This window comes from Rhea americana, unplaced genomic scaffold (genome assembly GCF_003343005.1).
Source record: "Rhea americana isolate MKP2758 unplaced genomic scaffold, rheAme1 scaffold_3, whole genome shotgun sequence".
NCBI lineage: Eukaryota > Metazoa > Chordata > Aves > Rheiformes > Rheidae > Rhea > Rhea americana.
The window spans coordinates 9,733,789-9,753,589 of NW_028186423.1; the positions used below are offsets into that span (position 1 = coordinate 9,733,789).

A 19,801-nucleotide genomic window follows, 5' to 3' on the forward strand; every position below is an offset into this window, starting at 1 on the left:
TATTCCCATCTGTCTCTTTACATGCTCTGCCCTACAAATTTTGCTTTTTATAACTGCCTGTGCAATTGTCCCTGAATCCTAGGGGGGGGAGAGGGGGGGAATAAATGATAATAATAATAAAAAGACACTTTGCAGATAATTATTCCCTTTCTAAAGTTATATATCTAAACTAACCTAAAAAACAACAACACATCACACTACTCATTACTTGTGATTTTCCAAAATGGTTTGGAGAGGAAAATGAAAGTCAGAGGAAAATGCACGTGCAAAGAAATAGAGTAAAAGATAATATGGAGGGACAAAAGATGTGAGATAATAAATAGGAGAATAAGAGAGCCAAATTTGACTGGAAAGATTTAGGTATGATTAGGTATTCTCTCATGGAGATAGTATATTTTAATGTAAACTCTAATGTAAACTGATATGAGTCTCCTTCTCTGGAGATATTCAAGGCCCGCCTGGATGCAATCCTGTCTAACATGCAGGGAGGTTGGACTAGATGATCTGCAGAGGTCCCTTCCAACCTTAATGATTCTGTAATTCTATGATATCATTTAAGTGGGCAATATTGGATTTTATGCTGACATAAAGACAGGATGTTCTTAGCATTATACTAAAATATCCTTCTTTCTCCTGCTTGCTCCTCAGCCAGACCAGCTGAGGAATTGACCCACTAGGTCTGTGAAGACTGGTCTTACTAAAATCTTCTAGGATCTATTCTAAAAATTTCACCTTTCTTTTTATGTTATGTTTCTTTCTCTTTTTCTTTTTTTTTTTGTTTTCACAAAAGAATTTAAGATTTTCTAGAACACAGAGAGATAGAAAAGTCTGATGAGATGTTTATCCTACAGTTCCTAGCTGACTGCTTTTAACAATCAATCTTGCCTGCAGAGCAATTGTGTATTTTGTCTTCAGTTCAAACGGAGTGACAGTTCTGGAGAAGGCTGAGAGATAGGAACCGTGAGTAAAGTTCAAAGCCTCAGGATGAATATGATTCAAGGCATCTCYGACCTATGCATTTCCCTTTTGATGAGCTCTAGATAGCATCTTAACACATTCTGTTCACAGCTCCCATTCCTTGGACCTACTATCATCATGTCCTGTGAACAGAACCAAGGCACTGAACATAGGGATCCATTCCAGAAACTAGACACTTAGAGGTAGGGAAGAATAAGATGTTAAAGACTGAGGTACTTGGGATCATTGTGATAAGCAAGCACTATCACGCTTTACATTGTAAAAGACTTTTTTATGTCTGATCTGTAAGCAGAGATTCAAGTCCTGGACTCAGGCCGATAAGACAGTTGCCCTTGTGTCCACGGCCAGTCAGTTTTCGGCCAGGAGCTGACAATAACTGAATTAAGAGGATGCACTTGTACTATCAAATAACTTGGTACCCAGTTCACCCCCAGGTTCTGAACACCCATATTTCATATACATTTGTTCTTTACTAGGTTCTACTGGGACTAGCTAAACAAAACTGAAAGAAACACCCGGGTGCAGTGTTCACTTCAGGGACAACTCCTTTTTGGCAAAATGGATGAGAGTGCAGCATGATTGATTCCTTCCATCATGCAATATCTTCCAAAAACATTTTAGCAGGCTTTTCAAGCTCAGTCATGTCTACACACCTTCATGCACCCAAAACTGACACAAAAACACTATTCTAGTGGTATGTACTGTATGCACAAGCCTGCCATTATCTCATTAACTCCGAACAAGTGCATACACAAACAGCAGTTTCATTCTTAGGCCACAGAGCTAGTTTTGGCTTGTGGGAGGCACTCTTGAGCTGTGGGGAGCTGGAGGGACTAGGGAATATTCCCTGGATGGACACACCTAGCAGAAACAGAGGAGGAAGTCTTCACACCCTCCCTTCACATTCCCTACTTCTAAAGCRAGACCACTGCCTAGAGTAAAATAATTTATTTTAAACTACCCTGGAGTAGTGCAATGGAGGAGCAATCACTTAGGCAGAGTCTTCTCCTCTCTGCCATTACCGGTAGGTGACAGGCAGCAGAGCCAACTCCTAAATGAAGTAATTTCCTAACTGGGCAAACTCAAAGAAATSAGTATTGCTGGATAACACTGGCTGCTCCAGTCTATCTAGAATACAGGCTATGACAACTTGTCCGACCAGTGTCAGAAATCTGTAGACTATTTCACAGACTGAAGCTACTSCTTTCTCATCCTGACAAACCAAGAGAATTCTGATTAAATGTTTCAGAAAAATGGAAAATACAATTTCCCCAAAAGAGGAGAATTGAAGAAAACAGTTGTGAAGATATCTTATCTTTTGGCAAGAAAACRGGATATGCAGGTTTAATGTGAAGATAAAAATATACTAAGTAGAGCAAACATTGGTTATTCATTTTTGGCTGTAGTGTATGAGCTGATTACGCAGTGACAGATATGATTTACAATAAAACAAAACAGATGGGATACTGCACTATGAGAAAACACACACAGATCCAAATTAAAATATTGCTAATTATTTTTGAAATCGCATAAAATTCTATTTAGTTTATTTCAATTGCGTATCACTGTACTGTTTTTGGTCATGTAATTAAGAAAAAAGAAAGACATGACTTATTTGACTGTCTGARGATATTTGCTAGGAAACTCTGCAATACTAAAAGAAAAGTAAATAAATAGAATACTGAGGATCTTATAGTAAGCATATTATGTTCTCAGGCTACTCCTGCATACACACACACCTGCCCAAAGACCTATTTTGCAGATGGATAGACCTTTAAAAAAGCCAAAATGTGACTGCTATTGAAGACACAGTAGCTGGAGAAGCACACATTTTTTCAAATAAAAACTCAGTATTTTTCTTGATGTTCTGGAAACATTTCATTTTTTTTTTTTTTAAAAAAAACTTAAATTGTACTTACGACCCAAGTGGGTGTTGTCTACTTTCTGTTATCTGTCATCTTTCTGTTATCTACTGCTAAATATTAGTATTATCTACTGCTTTATACCAGTGTGGATGAGATTAACTCTGTGCATTGTGCATACTTACATGAGTGCTATAAGCCTAATTAATCAAGGTTCATGAAGTAATAAGTGATTTAAAGAGAAAAGCAACTTTGGAATGAAAGTACTGTAGATGATCAGGATAGCTTTGTGTGAACATCTGACAGCTGCTGACAATTTATGTGTGTGCATGTGTGTATAGCRGGATGTATGTGTCTCACATCCACGGATTCTGACAAACCAGTAACGTACTAGACATATTKCAAGACTGCTTGTAACTCAGCATGTTAAGAGTAAGATCTAGAGACTGCCTTTTCCAAAAGTGTTCATATTAAGTATTTTTGAACAACCTGATGTAACACACATGCAGTTAGAAGACTGTCTGAAACCGCAAGTTCATCTCAGTTACGTATAAGCACAGGAGTATTGGCAGACACAAAGTGAAAATTGCTTAAGCATCAGACACAAATATCTAAAGAAAAAAATCTTTGCATATAATTTAGACATTTCAACAGGAACGGTATTTTTTGTCATAGCTAGAATGACCTCAACTTTAAACTTATGGAGAAGGGTRGGAAATTTTATGTTTATCACTGCAAGTTTTCCACATTTTTTCCTGTAATACTTTCTGYTGATTTTGCTATTATTGAAGCTGCTGCTGACATATATTCTGACTATTTTGTTCAAGATTTAGAGATGTTGCTATGAGTAGGTGCAAAACGATGACCTTGATCTAGTGATTGCAACATTACATTTCAAACCAAAAAGAGGGCTACTCGAGTGGAACAAACGTGACCTAAAGGGGTTATTGAAGCGGATATTAAGGAGAATTTCTTGTTAAAAGAAAGATACAGAATAAAGTTCATTGCCGTTCTCTTTTGCTAGACTGTAAGAAATTCTTTTAAACATTTCAAAAACATATAACTTGTATAGAATCATTCTTTCATTTTAGGGGTGAAAGTATATATATTAAAATGCCATAGCAATATATAGATTTGCCAGGAAGCAACATGAGCAATATCAGAAGAATTTGGGGGAATTTCAGTTATTGAACATGATCAGAATTCTCTAAAATTCATATTTTTTTCCCTTTAATTTATATATTTTTAAAAGCATCAGAATTAGTAGCTTTTAGAGCTTTTACAAAATACCTTAGAGGAGTTTTGTTTGTTTGTTTGCTTTTTTTTTTGCCTTTTTCTTAACCTAATGGAACTTTGGATCACTTAGTATATACCTACAGYATAGAACAGTGTAGATATATAGATATATATAGATATATAACATAAAATATCCATGTTTTATTTTAGAACTGTATCTAGTTTAGAACTTATAAAGGTCCTCTTTATTAATGGTTTATATCATACAATATGCTAGCCTATCTTTGCTCATCAACAAAATACACGCCTTCACATTTTTCAAAGGAGTTCTGTTCTCCATAAAACTTGTGTAAATAAGGTGTTATTAATAAAAAGTTTCACATGTGGACAGCAGAAAATAACCAAGAYAGATTTATCCCACTAATAGCCTGTATTTAACCACGGCTTCCCCAGGCTCCTTTAATAGTAAAGAGATAGGCACAGACAAAGAAATTAAGCCAGTTCTTCATGTGCTTAGATGCTGGTTACTCTCTGCAGTACTGACTGTGAGTGTGCTCCTCTGGGGACAGCTGCACATCCTTCCCTAGGCAGACAGCCTGGAGAGCAACACACCTGCTATGAAATGGAAATGAAGGTAAATTGTGTGTGTGTGTGTGAAATACACAAAACTGGCTTGCATTTGTGCAAGGCTTACTATACTAAAGAGGAATAATATCATCAGCCCTTCAGTGGTCATGCTAAAGACAAAGACGACAATCAGCTGGATTAAATAGCAACTAGAGCATTGCAAAGAAACTTTTGAAACAAAGAATGAGTCAGCCTGACAAGAAGTGTGTAAGAAGTATGAAATGCTATACTGCTGGAAAAGCTTTGCGGTGGAAACAGCAGCAGTCAAAACCTGGATTCATACTGCTGGCAGTTGCCCTGTGGCGTCCCGAGCCCTGTCTGGGCCGGGGCAAGAGGCTGCTGCGAGGAGTGGTGCATGTGCAAGTGCATGAGAAATAGCTGTAGAAGGGCGTTTAGAAATCTGAAGGAGTTTATTAAAATTTTTTCAGTATCAAGTGTTGTAGTTTATCTGTTGAATGACTGTTATTGATCCCGAACTCATAGTTCACTGACTGTGGCTTAATTATGTGTCACTAATAAAGCAATAAACTGCTTTGATTTTGATTTGGTTTAACCTATCTGAACTAAGCAGTTTTTCCTTGAAACTGCTTCAAATTTCCATTACACCCTGATCAGCTTTTATTAATTATCATTATATACATACAGCTGCTCACTCATACAGCTTAGCTGTTTGCTCAGTTCTTGAGAAATTCTGGTTTGCTTCAACTATCTTTCTACTTCTCAGCCTGCTCTACAGGGGTCTACCTCTAACTGCGTGGATGACAGCCAGATGGTGCCCCGTATCCTCCGGGTCACATTAAGATGCCCCTTTTAGTCCAAAGAAATAATTCTATGTATTTGTTTGCTTTTCCAGCTCAGAGTGATTGAAAATAGTGGGCGACCTGTGCTGAAGCTTACCCGGATGTTCTTATGCATGAAACTAAAGTTCTCTGTAGCCTTTCCCAGAATTTGGCGTGAAGATATATGAGACGGCTAAAGGTGCAAAATAGAGCTGGAGGACTGCTTAGGGCAAGAAATGCTAATTTTTTTTGCAGTTTTATCCACAACAGCCATTGAGGGTGCTCCCAGGAGTAAACTGTCCCCAGGACAACACTTCGGATTTGTTATGGAGAGAACTCTCCGGTTAACTCCAAAAATGACCTTAGGAGTAACTAACATTAATGAAACAAAAGCTGGTTAGTGAAAGAACAGCTAAGGTTTCTGACAATGAAGAGGTTCTCCAAACGACCCAGCTGTCTTGCATTTGCTGCCCTTTCTAGATCCTACATGAAGTTCCCTTTTTTTTTTCCTGTATACTTTACTACAAGACAAAACATAGGGGTCTTCTAGGGTCTTCTTGGGAGAAGAATCTCACAAATATTCTCAGTGAGGCAGCAGTCTCTTGTGGCGTCTGTTTAACACCATCAATAGCAGAGAAGTATTAACAACCAGGGCAATAGCCTGGCAATGTGGGAGCTCATGGGATGATGATGTTTGTCCTGTATAAATAACATTTGCTCTTCATTTATATTGAAGTTATGCAGACTTCAGAGTAGATCACTTCAGGTTGTTATCTCTATTTCAAACTGTAACTGAATTACCAATTTCAGTAGCTAACTACACTGGAAAAAAATGCCAAAAATTAAGTGGTGTAAAATAAGGTGTAAAAAGCTACCAGATGGCATTACAATCTGGACTTCTTTCCTATTCAGAAATCTACATTTAAACCAAAGTACTGCAACTGTTAAGTGGTCTATGAGACTGACTGTTCTGGAATACATTAAAATTTACAGGAGTGAAAAGAAGCAAATAGTGATGTTAATACTTATAGGAACTGGTTGAAAAAAGGAATTTTAGATTGATTTATACATTTAATTAACTCATCAGTCATTAGCCAGTGTATTTCATATTCCTTTCATGAAATAACTAAACAAGCTCCACCTCATTCTACAATTATGCCACCATGTTACTTTATTATGATTCATCTCCCCAGAATGTCATGTTGCCAAATAATTAAAACAGGTATATATGTTCTAGGAACCGAAAGAGTTTATTTCAGTCAAGTAATTGGATGAATCAAACTAAACATCTTTACTCCTATTGCATATACCTGTTTATTAAGCATGTATCCAATAATACACCCTCAGAATATTCAAATGACTGAAAATACAAATTACTGGAATAGATAAATTAAGGCTCCTAAAATCTAATGCCTTGCTTTCTGTGTTAAAAAGCATCAGATATTTTTTACAAACCATTAATTTCCATCTGTTCCATTTAAATCATTTAAAACAAAAAGTGAGTTTTGCTGTATATTTGAAACACAGACACCAAAAAATTCACCTATCGTTCTGCTTTTGAATTTGGCATTCTAGCTTCCAACATCATGACAATGTTATTACTGTGCCAGGCTGATGAATCTGATGAGAGATACTCTGTGCTTTTTTGTTCCTGTTTCTATAGTCCATTATTCTTTTCTTCCTGTATCTTTCAAAAAGGGTAAAAAGGGAAAGCAGAGATGATTACACTGCCTAAAGCAAAGTGCTACTTTTTTATCAATGCATTTTACAATTAGGGTAGATTATATCATTTTTCCCCCATTGCTAGCTGGGGAGTAACTGGGAAAACACTGCATTCAGTAGCAGTTTTTTAATCAAAGTATTAGTATTCAAGTAAAGAAAAACATCCACAGTGAAAAATGAAAGAGAATGGTCATGTAAATACACTTCACTCATTGTGTGTTTGTATGAAAATGAGAGAAAAAAGGCCACAATAATAATAAACAGAACACAAAATCAAGTTAAAAAACTTCTAAGAAATAATTATGAAGGCAAATTATGCAGTCACAATAGAAACTGATTTTATGTTGGAAAGTATCATATTTTATAATGAATGGAGATTTATCTTCAGCACTAGAAAAATTCTGTAGCACAAACTGAATACAAAAATAGGATCTAGGAAGTGAATTTTTCATTCTAAGGGGCCTCAGGTATATGTTTTTAATGATGCAATTATATAAAATACTAGCTGCCATCCCAAAGCTTCATTTTCACTATAAAATAAATGACTACCCAAGAAAAAATATAATGTATATTTAAAAAACTATTTATATACTATAACATGCCTCTGTTTGTTTCCTATCTCCACATTAGATATTTAAAGAGTAATTTGATTCTTTAAGCACCCCACATAAAATTCCTATTGAATTTACATGCAAATACCAAAGAACAAAATATGGTTTCTTGCTGATTACACCTTATTCTGCATTAGTTATACCTTATCAGTGAAGAGAGTACTATGATGAGATAAATGGTTCCTATATTATGCTATAAATGTATGTTGTAATTTATGCTAAGCAACAGGAACCTTCAGCATGTGTGTCTCCCCAAGAGCTAGTAGTTGATTTTACTTATTTTTTTAATGTAAATTCATATGTTCACTCCAAAGAAATTTGAGACTAACAGTCCATGAGTGAGTTTTGAATGCCTGAGGCTAAGTAAAGATACTAAAAAAAAACCCTTCTGATGAATCTTCCATTTTCTATTTCTTCAGGAGAAAAAAATCAATAAACAACAAAACAAAAACAAAAACACAACTGGTTGTAGTAAGTAGATTTCCAAGAAAGAAAAACATATACCTGAGACCCCTTAGAAAGAAAAATGTCTCTTAAAAAAAANAAAAAAAAAACTACTAATAGAAAACAACAAAAATGACCTGCTATTTTTGGCATGTTAATTAATATTTCAGATTTAATTTCTGTGTTGGGAGTTGATATCTGTCAGCTTACAGACAGGAATATTAACTTCAGGTTTAGTGCTCCCACATCCATTTCCATGATAATGAAAGTTATAGTTAAGAAAGACAAGGTTCTTAGTGTTTCAGTCTCTGTTCTTCAAGGCGCTAAAGTGGGTGTCACAGGATTCATATTTAGGGCAGAAAAGAGCACTTTTACGGTAGTAATACCATGAAAGGTAACAGTAAGGCAGTCTGTAGATTAACCTCCAAAGCCCTTTCAGCATCTGGAATTTTAGGCAGTTTTTGCAATTTGTATATTGCAGAGAATCCATACAGAGGAGTGGTGAAAATAGTTATCTCCTCCAGCTTTCTGTACTTGAGGCTATAAATTCCCATAGAGCTTTTAATAGAATCAAGAAAACACAATTCTCCTTAGACCTTCTAAGAGGTTATTGTGAAAGCTTGTTTGTTTTAATAGAAAGAGAATCAGTCTTTCAAGTATTAGATCAGTAAAAAATACTTTTCTATTAATGTACTGTGAATTATTACTAATGAATTTCCAGCCTCACTGATCTTAAATACTATTTTATCTACTTTCTTAACCTACTAGAAACTAGAAGGAAATTTTTCCAGAATTATAGTCTCTAGTGGATGATCATATCACATTTTTTATCAGAACTACTGCTCTTTTTTGAATAGCTACTCAGCCTCCCTAAAAACACAATCAAAAGTAAATTTCGTGGTAATTAAAAAAGCTAAACAAATCTCAACTTTTTCAAAGAAACTAATGCAAGGTCTGCAAATATATCTCTGTAAAAGCTTTCCCTCCAAAAGAATAACACCAAAAATAGTTTACCTGTAATCAGGTGACCAAGGACTTCAATATAAAATGAGAAAATAATAAGTTATAGATTACTTAGATAAACTCTGTGCTTTCTAAGAGACTGATGCTAGAAAACCTTTTTCTTTGATGTTAAAAGAGCAGATTGAGGAACTCTTGAGTTGCCCACTGTTATTTTTGAGAACTCAAGAGATTCCAGATGGTAAAGGGAAAACATTACTTTATCTTTAAAAAGAGGAAAGAAAGAACTGTCGAATTAATTTCAATTTCTTGAGCTGCATAGGAAAAATATTTATTCATGTCATTTATAAGTGCAAGGAAAATAGGAAGTGGAAAGAGTCAAATGATTTGTTAAGCAAATATATATATATATTTATATTTGTTTATAGTTCCAGGAAATACTAGGAGAACTATGACTAGAACAAAATTAGTAGATCTCATTAATTAGATCTTGCTCTCTATTTTAATATTTTGGGGAACAATACTAGGAACAACTACTGCTAGTATGCGCTACTAAATAGGGTGAAGTGCAAAGAACCATAATTTGACAAAAATAACCATCTATAAAAATCCAGGATCTAGAACAAATGGTCAGCTGCTTTGCAGCAAAGGATCTGATCACAGGTCAAACAGGATATGACAGCATTATTTTGTGATGAGAAGGAAATACCCTACTACAGTAAGGAAACAGATGTGCTCAGGTAATCCTTTAGGTATGGAGTTCTTCAGCTTGTTTTGGCCATTGGGTAGGAAAGGTGTGACTCAGCTGGAAGAAGACAAAATAACTAGTATGTATGAAACACAAGGGAAGATTTAATTAATCTAGTGATTTATCCTGATATAAAGAAAGGAAAATGGATAAAAGCCTGATGGAAAGCGGTGGATTAAAAGATATTTCAGATATATCCACCGCAGCAAGAAAGAGTCAGCTCAGCTATTTTAAAATAAACTTCTGCCAATAGGCATAATTAAGTTTTGAACTAGCTTCCCTGTAGATATCACTGGAAATCTTTTAAGACTAGTTTAGGCAGACATCTGCTTGGAATATCATAGGCGTATTTCAGTTTGCCTTATCATCCTCTCGAGGTCCTTTAAGGCTGTGATTACCTGATTTTAATTTAATGTAGCAAATGTCCTCATGGGAAATGTATAGGTGAAACCAAAATAGTATTAGAGGGTTAATAAAGAAAAAAAAAATCAATAAAAAGAACAAGTTTCCAAAAGAGATGCATGTTTATGCTTCTGTTTCATGGGGACAATTAGCTTACCCTTTCCTTACAACCATATTCTGTTCCACTATAGCTGGACATCTTTCCAAAAGTATTTACTTGATTAATGTAATGCTGCATCTCCAGAAAGTTTTCACAGTCTTAGCTTAATGTTTGCTGTCCCTAAGGAGCACCTTGTAGCCTTGCTCATTTTTTCTCAGTCAGTTAGTGAATCTATCAATCAGTCCCCCCCCCAAAAAAAAAAGAAAAAAAGAAAAGAAAAAAGAAAGGAAGGAAAAAAAAGTGTCTTTGTCTTTAAAGCTTACTTCAAAAGCTAATAATTTTAAAATAGTCTAGTTTTTTTTAAATTTAAGGTTTTCAGAATCCTTTAAAGTAGAGAGGTATGACTAAGTGAGGTTACTGTACTAGTGCTAAAGCTTTCTGATAAACAGAGCAACGGAGGCATAGCCTGAATTCATTCACATGCTGAATTATGGAACTGTTGAAATGCAATAGATAGAGTGGAGTATTTTGCCATGCTTTTTATGAGATCACCTCAGAAATTCTTACTACTCGTGTTTAAGAATATACTTTTATGTGTGTGTGCATATACACATATACATATACATACATACACAAAACATGCATATTTGCACAAACCTTTTATAAAAATAAATGTAGAAATGAGTAGAAATGTTCTGTAATTAAATTTTGAAACTCATTGAACTTTTTGGTTAAGAAAATGTGCCTTCTTAAGTAGTTTTTGTTGTTTGTGTATAAATATATTTATATATAAATATTAGGACTACAAGGACTTACTGTCATAAAATAAAATTCATTTACTGTGTATTACATATTTTGAAAAAAAATTGTGCAAGATGAAGATGAGATGTTTTCTCAAGATAGTTATGAACATCATTATGAAGTAGTTTGTAGCAATTTCCACAATGTGTAAAATGCGATGAAACAACCTTGAAGGATTTTACACTTGTTTTTTTTTTTTTTTTTTTTTAGGAATTGCCACTAAATTGAATGTGAAGGAAGGAGATTTTCAAGTTATAGATGTTTCAGGCACACTTCTTAGAGAACAAGAAGAAAGAACCTGATCCTTTCCACCTTTACTTAGAGTATTTCCAACAAAATTCTGGGATGAAAACATCAGTAAGTTGGCCAATATTTTTTTCAGTATTTAAAAGTATGCTCATATGAAAACAAAAAAACTAAACTTAAATAAGGTTAAAGTGAAAAGGGTTCAGTGCTGAAAGTCTTACTATAGCATCCACACTCCCTCCACACTCCTCGACTCCCCAAAGACAACACACATACAGCCAAACAGGAACATAGCCTTAACAGTCCATCAGATCAAAAGAGAAACTTAATGCAGTCCTATCAGATAATACTCTTGTGAAATTATTGTAATAAACTATACTTGTAAAGAAAAAAAGAATTATTAGAAATGATTAAAAATCACTACAGAAAAAAAGTAGAATATGCAACATGAGAGTTTAAGCAACTGGACACATCAGATTTTCACATTTCAAAAGCTTCAATTCTTAGCACTGCTGGATACTAAAGATCTTTCAATTTACCTTACATAAACAATTATGAAAGAACTTTTAATATTGCTTGATATACAGACTGATAATACACGTTACCTAATTATCAACAGAGAGTGATTTTAGTAATAGTTTTTATATTTAATCACAAAATTAAAGAAAAAGACACACTTAATATCAGTGTTTCAGTAAATCAACCTTTCCCTCTCCCTAKGGAGACATCTTTATGGCAGATCTTCTGGATTGAGAATTTTTCTCTTCATTTTTCCTTACATTTGCTTAACGACTAACTTAGTAAAGACTGAGCTAATCCAGGGCTTTGATTCCAAAAGTAATATATATACCAGTGCTTTTGGATCATAGTTACTCTGACATTATGACTTTTATTTTCTTTTTCTGCAGATTCTTCTAGCACCTAAGTATCCCAGCTGCTAGGTAGCAAGATGTATTACAGCACCTGATGAGAGATCAGTCAGTATTCTGCCATGAGTATAACAGCGGTCAATTATTTATAGCAATCCCCTCTTTCTGTGCAAGTATATTTTTCCCATCAAAATATTCCACTGTACTATTTTACATAACATAACATATAAATCTTGTCTTATTACATAGCTTTTGTTCTGCATCTGGGATTCCAAGATCTCTGGAAGAAGTCAGTCCTTTTCCATTCTAACAAATTAACTTATGTCATGTCTTGCATATACTCATTTAGTTCAGCCTGACATCCTCCTTTTATTACACACCTAGATAGCTTTTGAATGCTACTAGAGGATTAAATCCTGCTAATCTGAATTACACAAGTCTATCCAGATAGTGCGATGCTGTACTGACATTTCACATGTGAGGCATAATTCCAGTCACTTTCTGCTGCATTTTAATTCTCTCTCCTTTTTTTATGAAAAGGAAAATAATTACGGAAGAACTTTCAAAGCAAACTTGGCTTAGCATGCTAGACTACTTTTTATGTGATAGGCCACACAATCTTAAAACATTTTCATAATACCACAACCTACCCACTGTTTCATATACTAGCAACTAAATTGCTAATTTGCTTAGCTCATCTTATTCTTACATGAAATAGCTTTATGCTTGTGAAAACAAGACCTGCCGACATTAAAAATATATCATTGTCAATCAAAAATCATTCTAGGAAACATTTTAACAGAGAAAATTAAAAAAAAATATATCAATTTTATCAGTTCTTTCCTCAATATTATTCTATTCTTTCAGCATTTCTTTTCCACAGTAGCCACAGCTATTTAGCAAAACAACTGCAATAACTAAACCTAGAAACAGAGCTTTGAGGTACTTTTCAGGAATAGATCGTGAAATGAGGTCAGCTAACCTTTGCAATGATACGCTGTGAAAGTGAGAGCTGAAGCTGCAACCAAAACACACACAGATAATACTCGTCAGGAACAATAAGCAAACTGCTAACAGATTAAATAGTCTTCTCCTGGGACATGTATAAATGAAAGAAGACACAATATATGCAAGCTACGTAGCCAATTAAGAAACAGAGCTRAACTACAGGAAGCACACAAGCAGATATCTCTTTGTAGGAAAAAATCACACTCAATTTTAGACTTGAGGACTTGGAACTTATTTTCAAATGCATTTAATGAGCTTTTGCATTCTACTCTAAACTATTCCAGAACCTGCTTACTAAGCAGAAAAATACGCCAAAGTTGTCCTTAGGCTTTTCTGGAGCACTAGCTGCCTCGGAGCTCTGAAATGTATTGTGCTTATAAAAGAGAGAATACGTTTCAGATTTTTTAACACTTCAAAACAAGTACAGAATATACTAAAAACAAATCTACTAAAAAAAAGCCTAGAAAAACAATTCATAGAAGTTGTTTTTTTTTGGGGGGGGGGCAAAGGTAGAGGCAAGGAGGGAATGTCTAAACTTAATAACAAAATAAAAACTTCCAAATACTTCTATTACTCTCTCAATCAGGAAAAAAAATGCTGAAGTACCTTTATCCATTCATTATGGCGCTCTGGGAGAGCCACAACACAGCTTGTATGTGTGCTCCACATTCACTTTCCAACGTGTGCAATGGGCAGAAACCTTTAAAAGTGTGTGTAGATAGCGTGTGTGTACCGGCACAATGTGTGTGTGATGTGTTTACAACACATCCAAGAACACAGTGCTTCTCCAAAGCCTCACTCTCCTCCTACAGCGGTTACTGAAGGTGACCCCTGAACTGCAGCCACGGCTATGTTTCTACTTCCCAAGGACAAAACAAAMCAAATAAAGGTGAGAGCTTACAGTAGGTGTTGGGACACTGCTCATCTTGACTCTATAATAAAATAAGCCCCTATATTTAAGAAGCAAACATGGCCTGAAGATACCTAAACAAACAAAAGCCTTAAGTGGCTCAAAAAGGCTTTACTAACATTACCTCTTCTTTAACTTAACTGTATACTCCATATATTTTGCCAGCATTTTAATTAAAATCCTTAGCATAAGATCAAGATTAGAATTTAACACGGAAGATTCCTGTTAAGAAAACTAAGGTCAAAGAATTGATGTTGACTCTGTTTCTGGCTTCCAGCTCATATCAGTCTCATGTAACATTCATAAGTACATTTCATACAGTAATAATATTAAGCACTTTAAGATCCTCATTAATTATTCCTCTATATTATTACGTATACTATGTTAATGTACTGTTGCACTGATAAAATATGTTTTGTATTTTTACATCTTGCAATTCAATAAAATTCTGAAGCTTTATGACCCCTTATAGCTACTAAAAAAGCAGACTATCTCAAAACTTTCACAGCAATATTCTCAAATGTTATATAGAATATAAAAGCAAAAATGTATTATCATGCATGATAATACATCATTTAATTGCTATACTCCAACCACCTGAAAATAGAAATTATTAGGACTATAAGGAGGATTTCCCATAATTCAAACTTGTAAAGTATATTCCAAATTTATATGTCAAAATATTAGATGTGAACTATTGAAAACTTAATTTTGCATCTTTTTTAAGTTAATTTTATTCTAGATGAGAACTGATGTTTCTGAAGATATATTCTTCAGCCTAAACTTGACTTGAAAGCATGAGATACAGCAGAATTACTAGTGAATCTTAAGAACAAATTATGATAAAAGCCTTTCTGAATGTATAGATTATAACATGCCTTTTAGTTCAATAATTTTATTTTGTTCAAAAAAGATCAATGAATTAGACTTACCAGATATAAAAGCACATCATCATAATTCTTATTCACCACAAATACTGACAAAATACTTCTATAAAATTTCCATTCTTTCCCAGACTTCTTCACATTATGATAGGATAATTTCATGTCCACTTAGCCCTTGACAAGGCAGCAATCTAGTTTAAGATGGTTGGTCAGTACTGAGAAATTTGTGCGCAACAAAATCTGATTCATCTATAATATTTCAGGCAGCTGTCTATGGATGGAATACACTGCATACAAAACTGCCTGTTTTCATTGATTAGTAAATGTGCTCAGACATTTGATTTATACAAGAAGAAAAACTTTCAGAAAGCTAAAGCTAAGATAAATGAATCTCAGTCTAAATTTTGTATTAAAATTACTTCCAGAAATTATAATGTTTTTTGAATAAAGAATGAACTCAAACCACAGCTTCTTTTCTCTAATAGTTTTATATTTTCTTTTTCTTAAATATCAGTAGATTTTCATTGGATCAAAAGCCTTGGAAACATTTCTTGATTGGCTTTGTAATATAAAGTTATTTCGCTATTTTCTAGTACAGAAAATAATGCAAAACATAACCTTTATAAAGTAACAAATATCCTCTAATACCTTTGTTGTTATCCATTCCTCCAACAGCATAAAGTGTCCCAACTGTAGATTTTCTAGGTTTTGTTCTTGGACTTTGCATCAGAGTTCTTCTTTCTGGTAGGAGATGGTATTTCATGGCTTCCAAAATAAGCTTCTGGCATTCCAGATCATCCTTAAAAAGTGCATGGTTTTCTAGGTCAGCCAGTATCTGTGAATGACATGATCGTCAATTAAAAATAGTATAATATTCCAGGAAAAACACTATTATATGATGACAGAAGATCACAAAAAATGATATTCTATCCCTTTATTGTAGAAAACATTTTTTGTCATTTTTCTTTTGTTGTARTAACTAAATATTTCATTGATATTGAAAAGACTGTAGGCAACATTTAGATTCACTATTTTACCATCCCTTGAGACTACAGTAAGTTTGTTATTGAAACTATTGAAGGAAATAGATGTTCTCTTATATACTACAGCCTGACTTATATTTTATTCATTTTCAAATACTATAAAGATCCAGAAGGCATCTCTTTTTATGAGCATCCTGAACAGGCAGTTACATAACACTGCTGTATGCCATCTATGGACCGTTGTGAACAATTTTTTTTTTGTCTTTTAAAAGAAATAAAGCATTTGTGATTGGTCCTTTGTCTTAATCTTTTTTTATGGATGATAAGAAAGCTGGTAACAACAACATAATCAGCTAGTTGCAGCTGGATTTTTCTGAAATCTAGCACCTGGACCTTATTTTCTTCCTCCCCCCCCAAAACACACACACACACACACACACACACACACACACACACACACACACAAAATGAATGAGGAGCATGTAAACTTTGAATAATAAAGATTGTAGTCATACTTCTTCAATAAATAGCTATGAAATTATATTTCCCTGCAAGTAAAGCCTACAGTAATATAGTTTAAAATTATTATATTGCATATTTAATAATCCTATATTCCATCCTAAAGAAATCTTAACTATTTCCTTTGGGGCATATAGATAATATAAATGCTGCTGACATAAAAACATCTCAAAAGAAAATTTGGTCATCTTTATAATATTTTGTATAATAGTCTCCAGGAATGAATCTTATTAAATAAATAAATAAATATATAAAAGACTATTCTGCAAGTTTGACATCTATTGCTTTGACGTATTGTTGGCAAAATTATGGTTTAACAATGTGGATGAAAATGTAACAACTGTACCTCTTTTCTTTCTGGATTACGTTGATAACATGACTGTACCTCTGCAAATGATGTAAGAGTTACCTACAATCAGTAGTCATTAAAACAAATTCTCAGAGAATACAGCTGAAAGGATATTATATTATGTTAGATTTCCAAGAAGGAAAGCTACAAATTGTATTGCATTTAACGTGCCCACACATACATATCTAGTGACATTTGAGTTTGCTTTAAAGCACCCTGGAAGTTTTCAAGATCAGACTACCCTAAGTAACCTTTTCTGATCTCATAACTTTGAGAGTAGGTTGGACTAAAAACCTGTTGAGGCCTATTCTCACCCGAACAATTCTGCAGTTCTGTGATCTTGCTGTCAGTCCAGAAGAAAGCAAGCTTTATGCAGGTTTTGTGTCTTATCTGTGAGTGTCTCAGGTATCTGAAGGCATTAGAAGTGGATCAAATCCTCAAAGTCTGTGTTCAGGCAACTGAGCATTGCACCTAGCAGCTGCTATATTCCTCTGATTGTATTAAATAAGAACAGGATTTGGTTGCAGGCACTTAGGTGTCTAATACTACCTGAGATACCCTAGCACATCTAGAGTACCTAGCACATCTGTACCTGCTGGTAGATAGAGCATAGAACATGTAGAAGACCTAATACCTTTTGGTGAAGCAGCTGGGCCAGGAAGCAGGAGAACTTAGTTCCCGGAGTCTATAAAACACTTCGTCACACACACACACATATGCAAACGTATTTCCTACAATTCAGTTGTCTAAACACAGGCAGCTTGACTGATCTTAAGCACTGTGAGCTATTTTTTCTGAACTTCAGCTGCTGCTGAAGAATGTCCTTTGTCATATCTGTCAGCTTTTTCATAGATACCTTGCATATTTTGACTTCTTAAGTATTACTAGCTAGTACACGTAGACAGCAGATTCCTGCTTCTGATTTTAGGAGTCAAATGAATCTATTCAGTCCCAAAGACAAGCAGTATGTACTGTGGTATCTCACTTGGATACAGCTGTAACTCCAAAGCTCTTACTTTACATGGCTGATGACCTAGCAGGCAATAGACTTGTTTGTTAAAGAAAGTATTTTGTCTCCAACTGTGGCCATAAGTAAATGTTTAGGGCCTTAATAGCCATAAGACTATTTCAAAATACATAATACTTCCCCTTAATATTATCTCAGGGTCCAGCTTTCAGGTCAGGAACCTCCTGAGATGGATGTCTTTTCTACATATTTTGTAACTCTTGGGGCCTTATCTTTCACAATTTTATTCAATTTTCCGTTGAACTCACATAAGTTTGTTACATCCACAATATATTTTGGCAAAAAAAAAAAAAATGTGATGAGTCCACCACTCACTGCACACAAGAGTTTCCCTCCTTTTGTTTGCTTTGAACCTGGCTCCGGTTTGCTTCATTTGCTTTCATTCAGTTTGCTTCATTCATTTCATTCAGTGCCCCCTGATTATTCCACTGGAAGAGACAATGTATAATTGGCCCCTACCCATACTCTGTAAGTCCCTCATGATATTGTAGGACTTAGTTATATTCTTTATTTGTCTCTTTTCTAGACTGAGRTATCTTAGTCATTGCTTACATGGAAGATTCATATCTTTTCTTGTTGCCTTCTTTGAACCTTTTCAGATTTGTAAATCCCTTTCGATATGAAGGGAGCAAAACTGCACACAATATTCAAGAAATTGGCAAACCATGAGCTTATATAGTGGCATAATGTTGTTCTCTGCCTTGTTATTATTTTTTTCCCAATAACTCACAGCATTTGATTTGCTTTGTTGACTACTATAGAATGTTAAGCTGATTTTTACATAAATTCATCTTGCATAGCCCCAAAATTTCATTCCTGAGTAGAAATGGCCAGCTAAGAACCTACAATTTTAAATTTGATATTAAGTTTTTTTTTTTTTTTTTTTTTTTGTTCCCTCCAGGTACATTATTTTATATTTATCTATATTAAAATTATAGCAGAGATAGAAGGAAAAAAATGTGGTTCTTAGTAATTCCAAATGTTTTAAATGCTACCCATGTCTTGCATATTGAATTAGACTATCACCTTTAATGTGAGATATGTGGCAATGAGGAAAGATAGTATACGAGTAATAGGATTTGTGTTAACAATAWTTATGGACTTTCTATGGTGAAGGACAATTTCATTTGTTACTGGTCTCTAATTTGGGTGCTTGTAAACCATAGGGTAGTTGCCAAAACTTCTTGTTTGCAGAAAGCTTGATTCTCTTCAAGTTGATTCAAAGAGAGAACTATGCATTATAGTGGAAGACTGTGTATTTTATTTTATTCAATTGTCATATAAGTTCAGATAAATTCTATATACTTTAGCTGAAGAAATAAGAGGATTCTATTTTGGGAGTTTTTTTGTTTTGTTTTGTTTTGTTTTTTGTTTTTTTCCCATTGAAGCTAGATGCCTGAAATTCTTAGGCTACAAGATCTCTTCCTTGGGATAATCACTAGTAAGAAAACTTGTGGATCATCTCAGTCAATCTGAAGTTCAGTGAAGCTTCTAGACAAAAGTAGGTGAAATCCTGTTAACACTACTAAAATATCAGCATCTAGTTAGCAAAATTCCTAGTTTAGACCATGTCTTTTGGGCATTGAAAATCACTGGCACATTTTAAGTGCCAGTACACTTCATGTTTGGTTCTCCTCATCTTCCTAGATATCCAATATCATAAGTTATCTTTTTGTTAATGTTACGATAGAGAAAGATAGGCAGAAGAATGAAAATGTGAAAACAAAGACAGTTAT

At 34.3% G+C, this 19,801-nt stretch overlaps 1 protein-coding gene across 1 annotated transcript in view; it reads right to left on the reverse strand.

Annotated features, from left to right (window-relative positions):
* KLHL1 (kelch like family member 1) overlaps nt 1-19,801 on the reverse strand; it is a 248,194-nt gene that overhangs the window by 76,068 nt on the left and 152,325 nt on the right. The window contains exon 6 of the mRNA XM_085309552.1: nt 15,836-16,022. Coding sequence (XP_085165678.1) covers nt 15,836-16,022 — 187 coding nt within the window. The remainder of the gene's footprint in view (nt 1-15,835; nt 16,023-19,801) is intronic.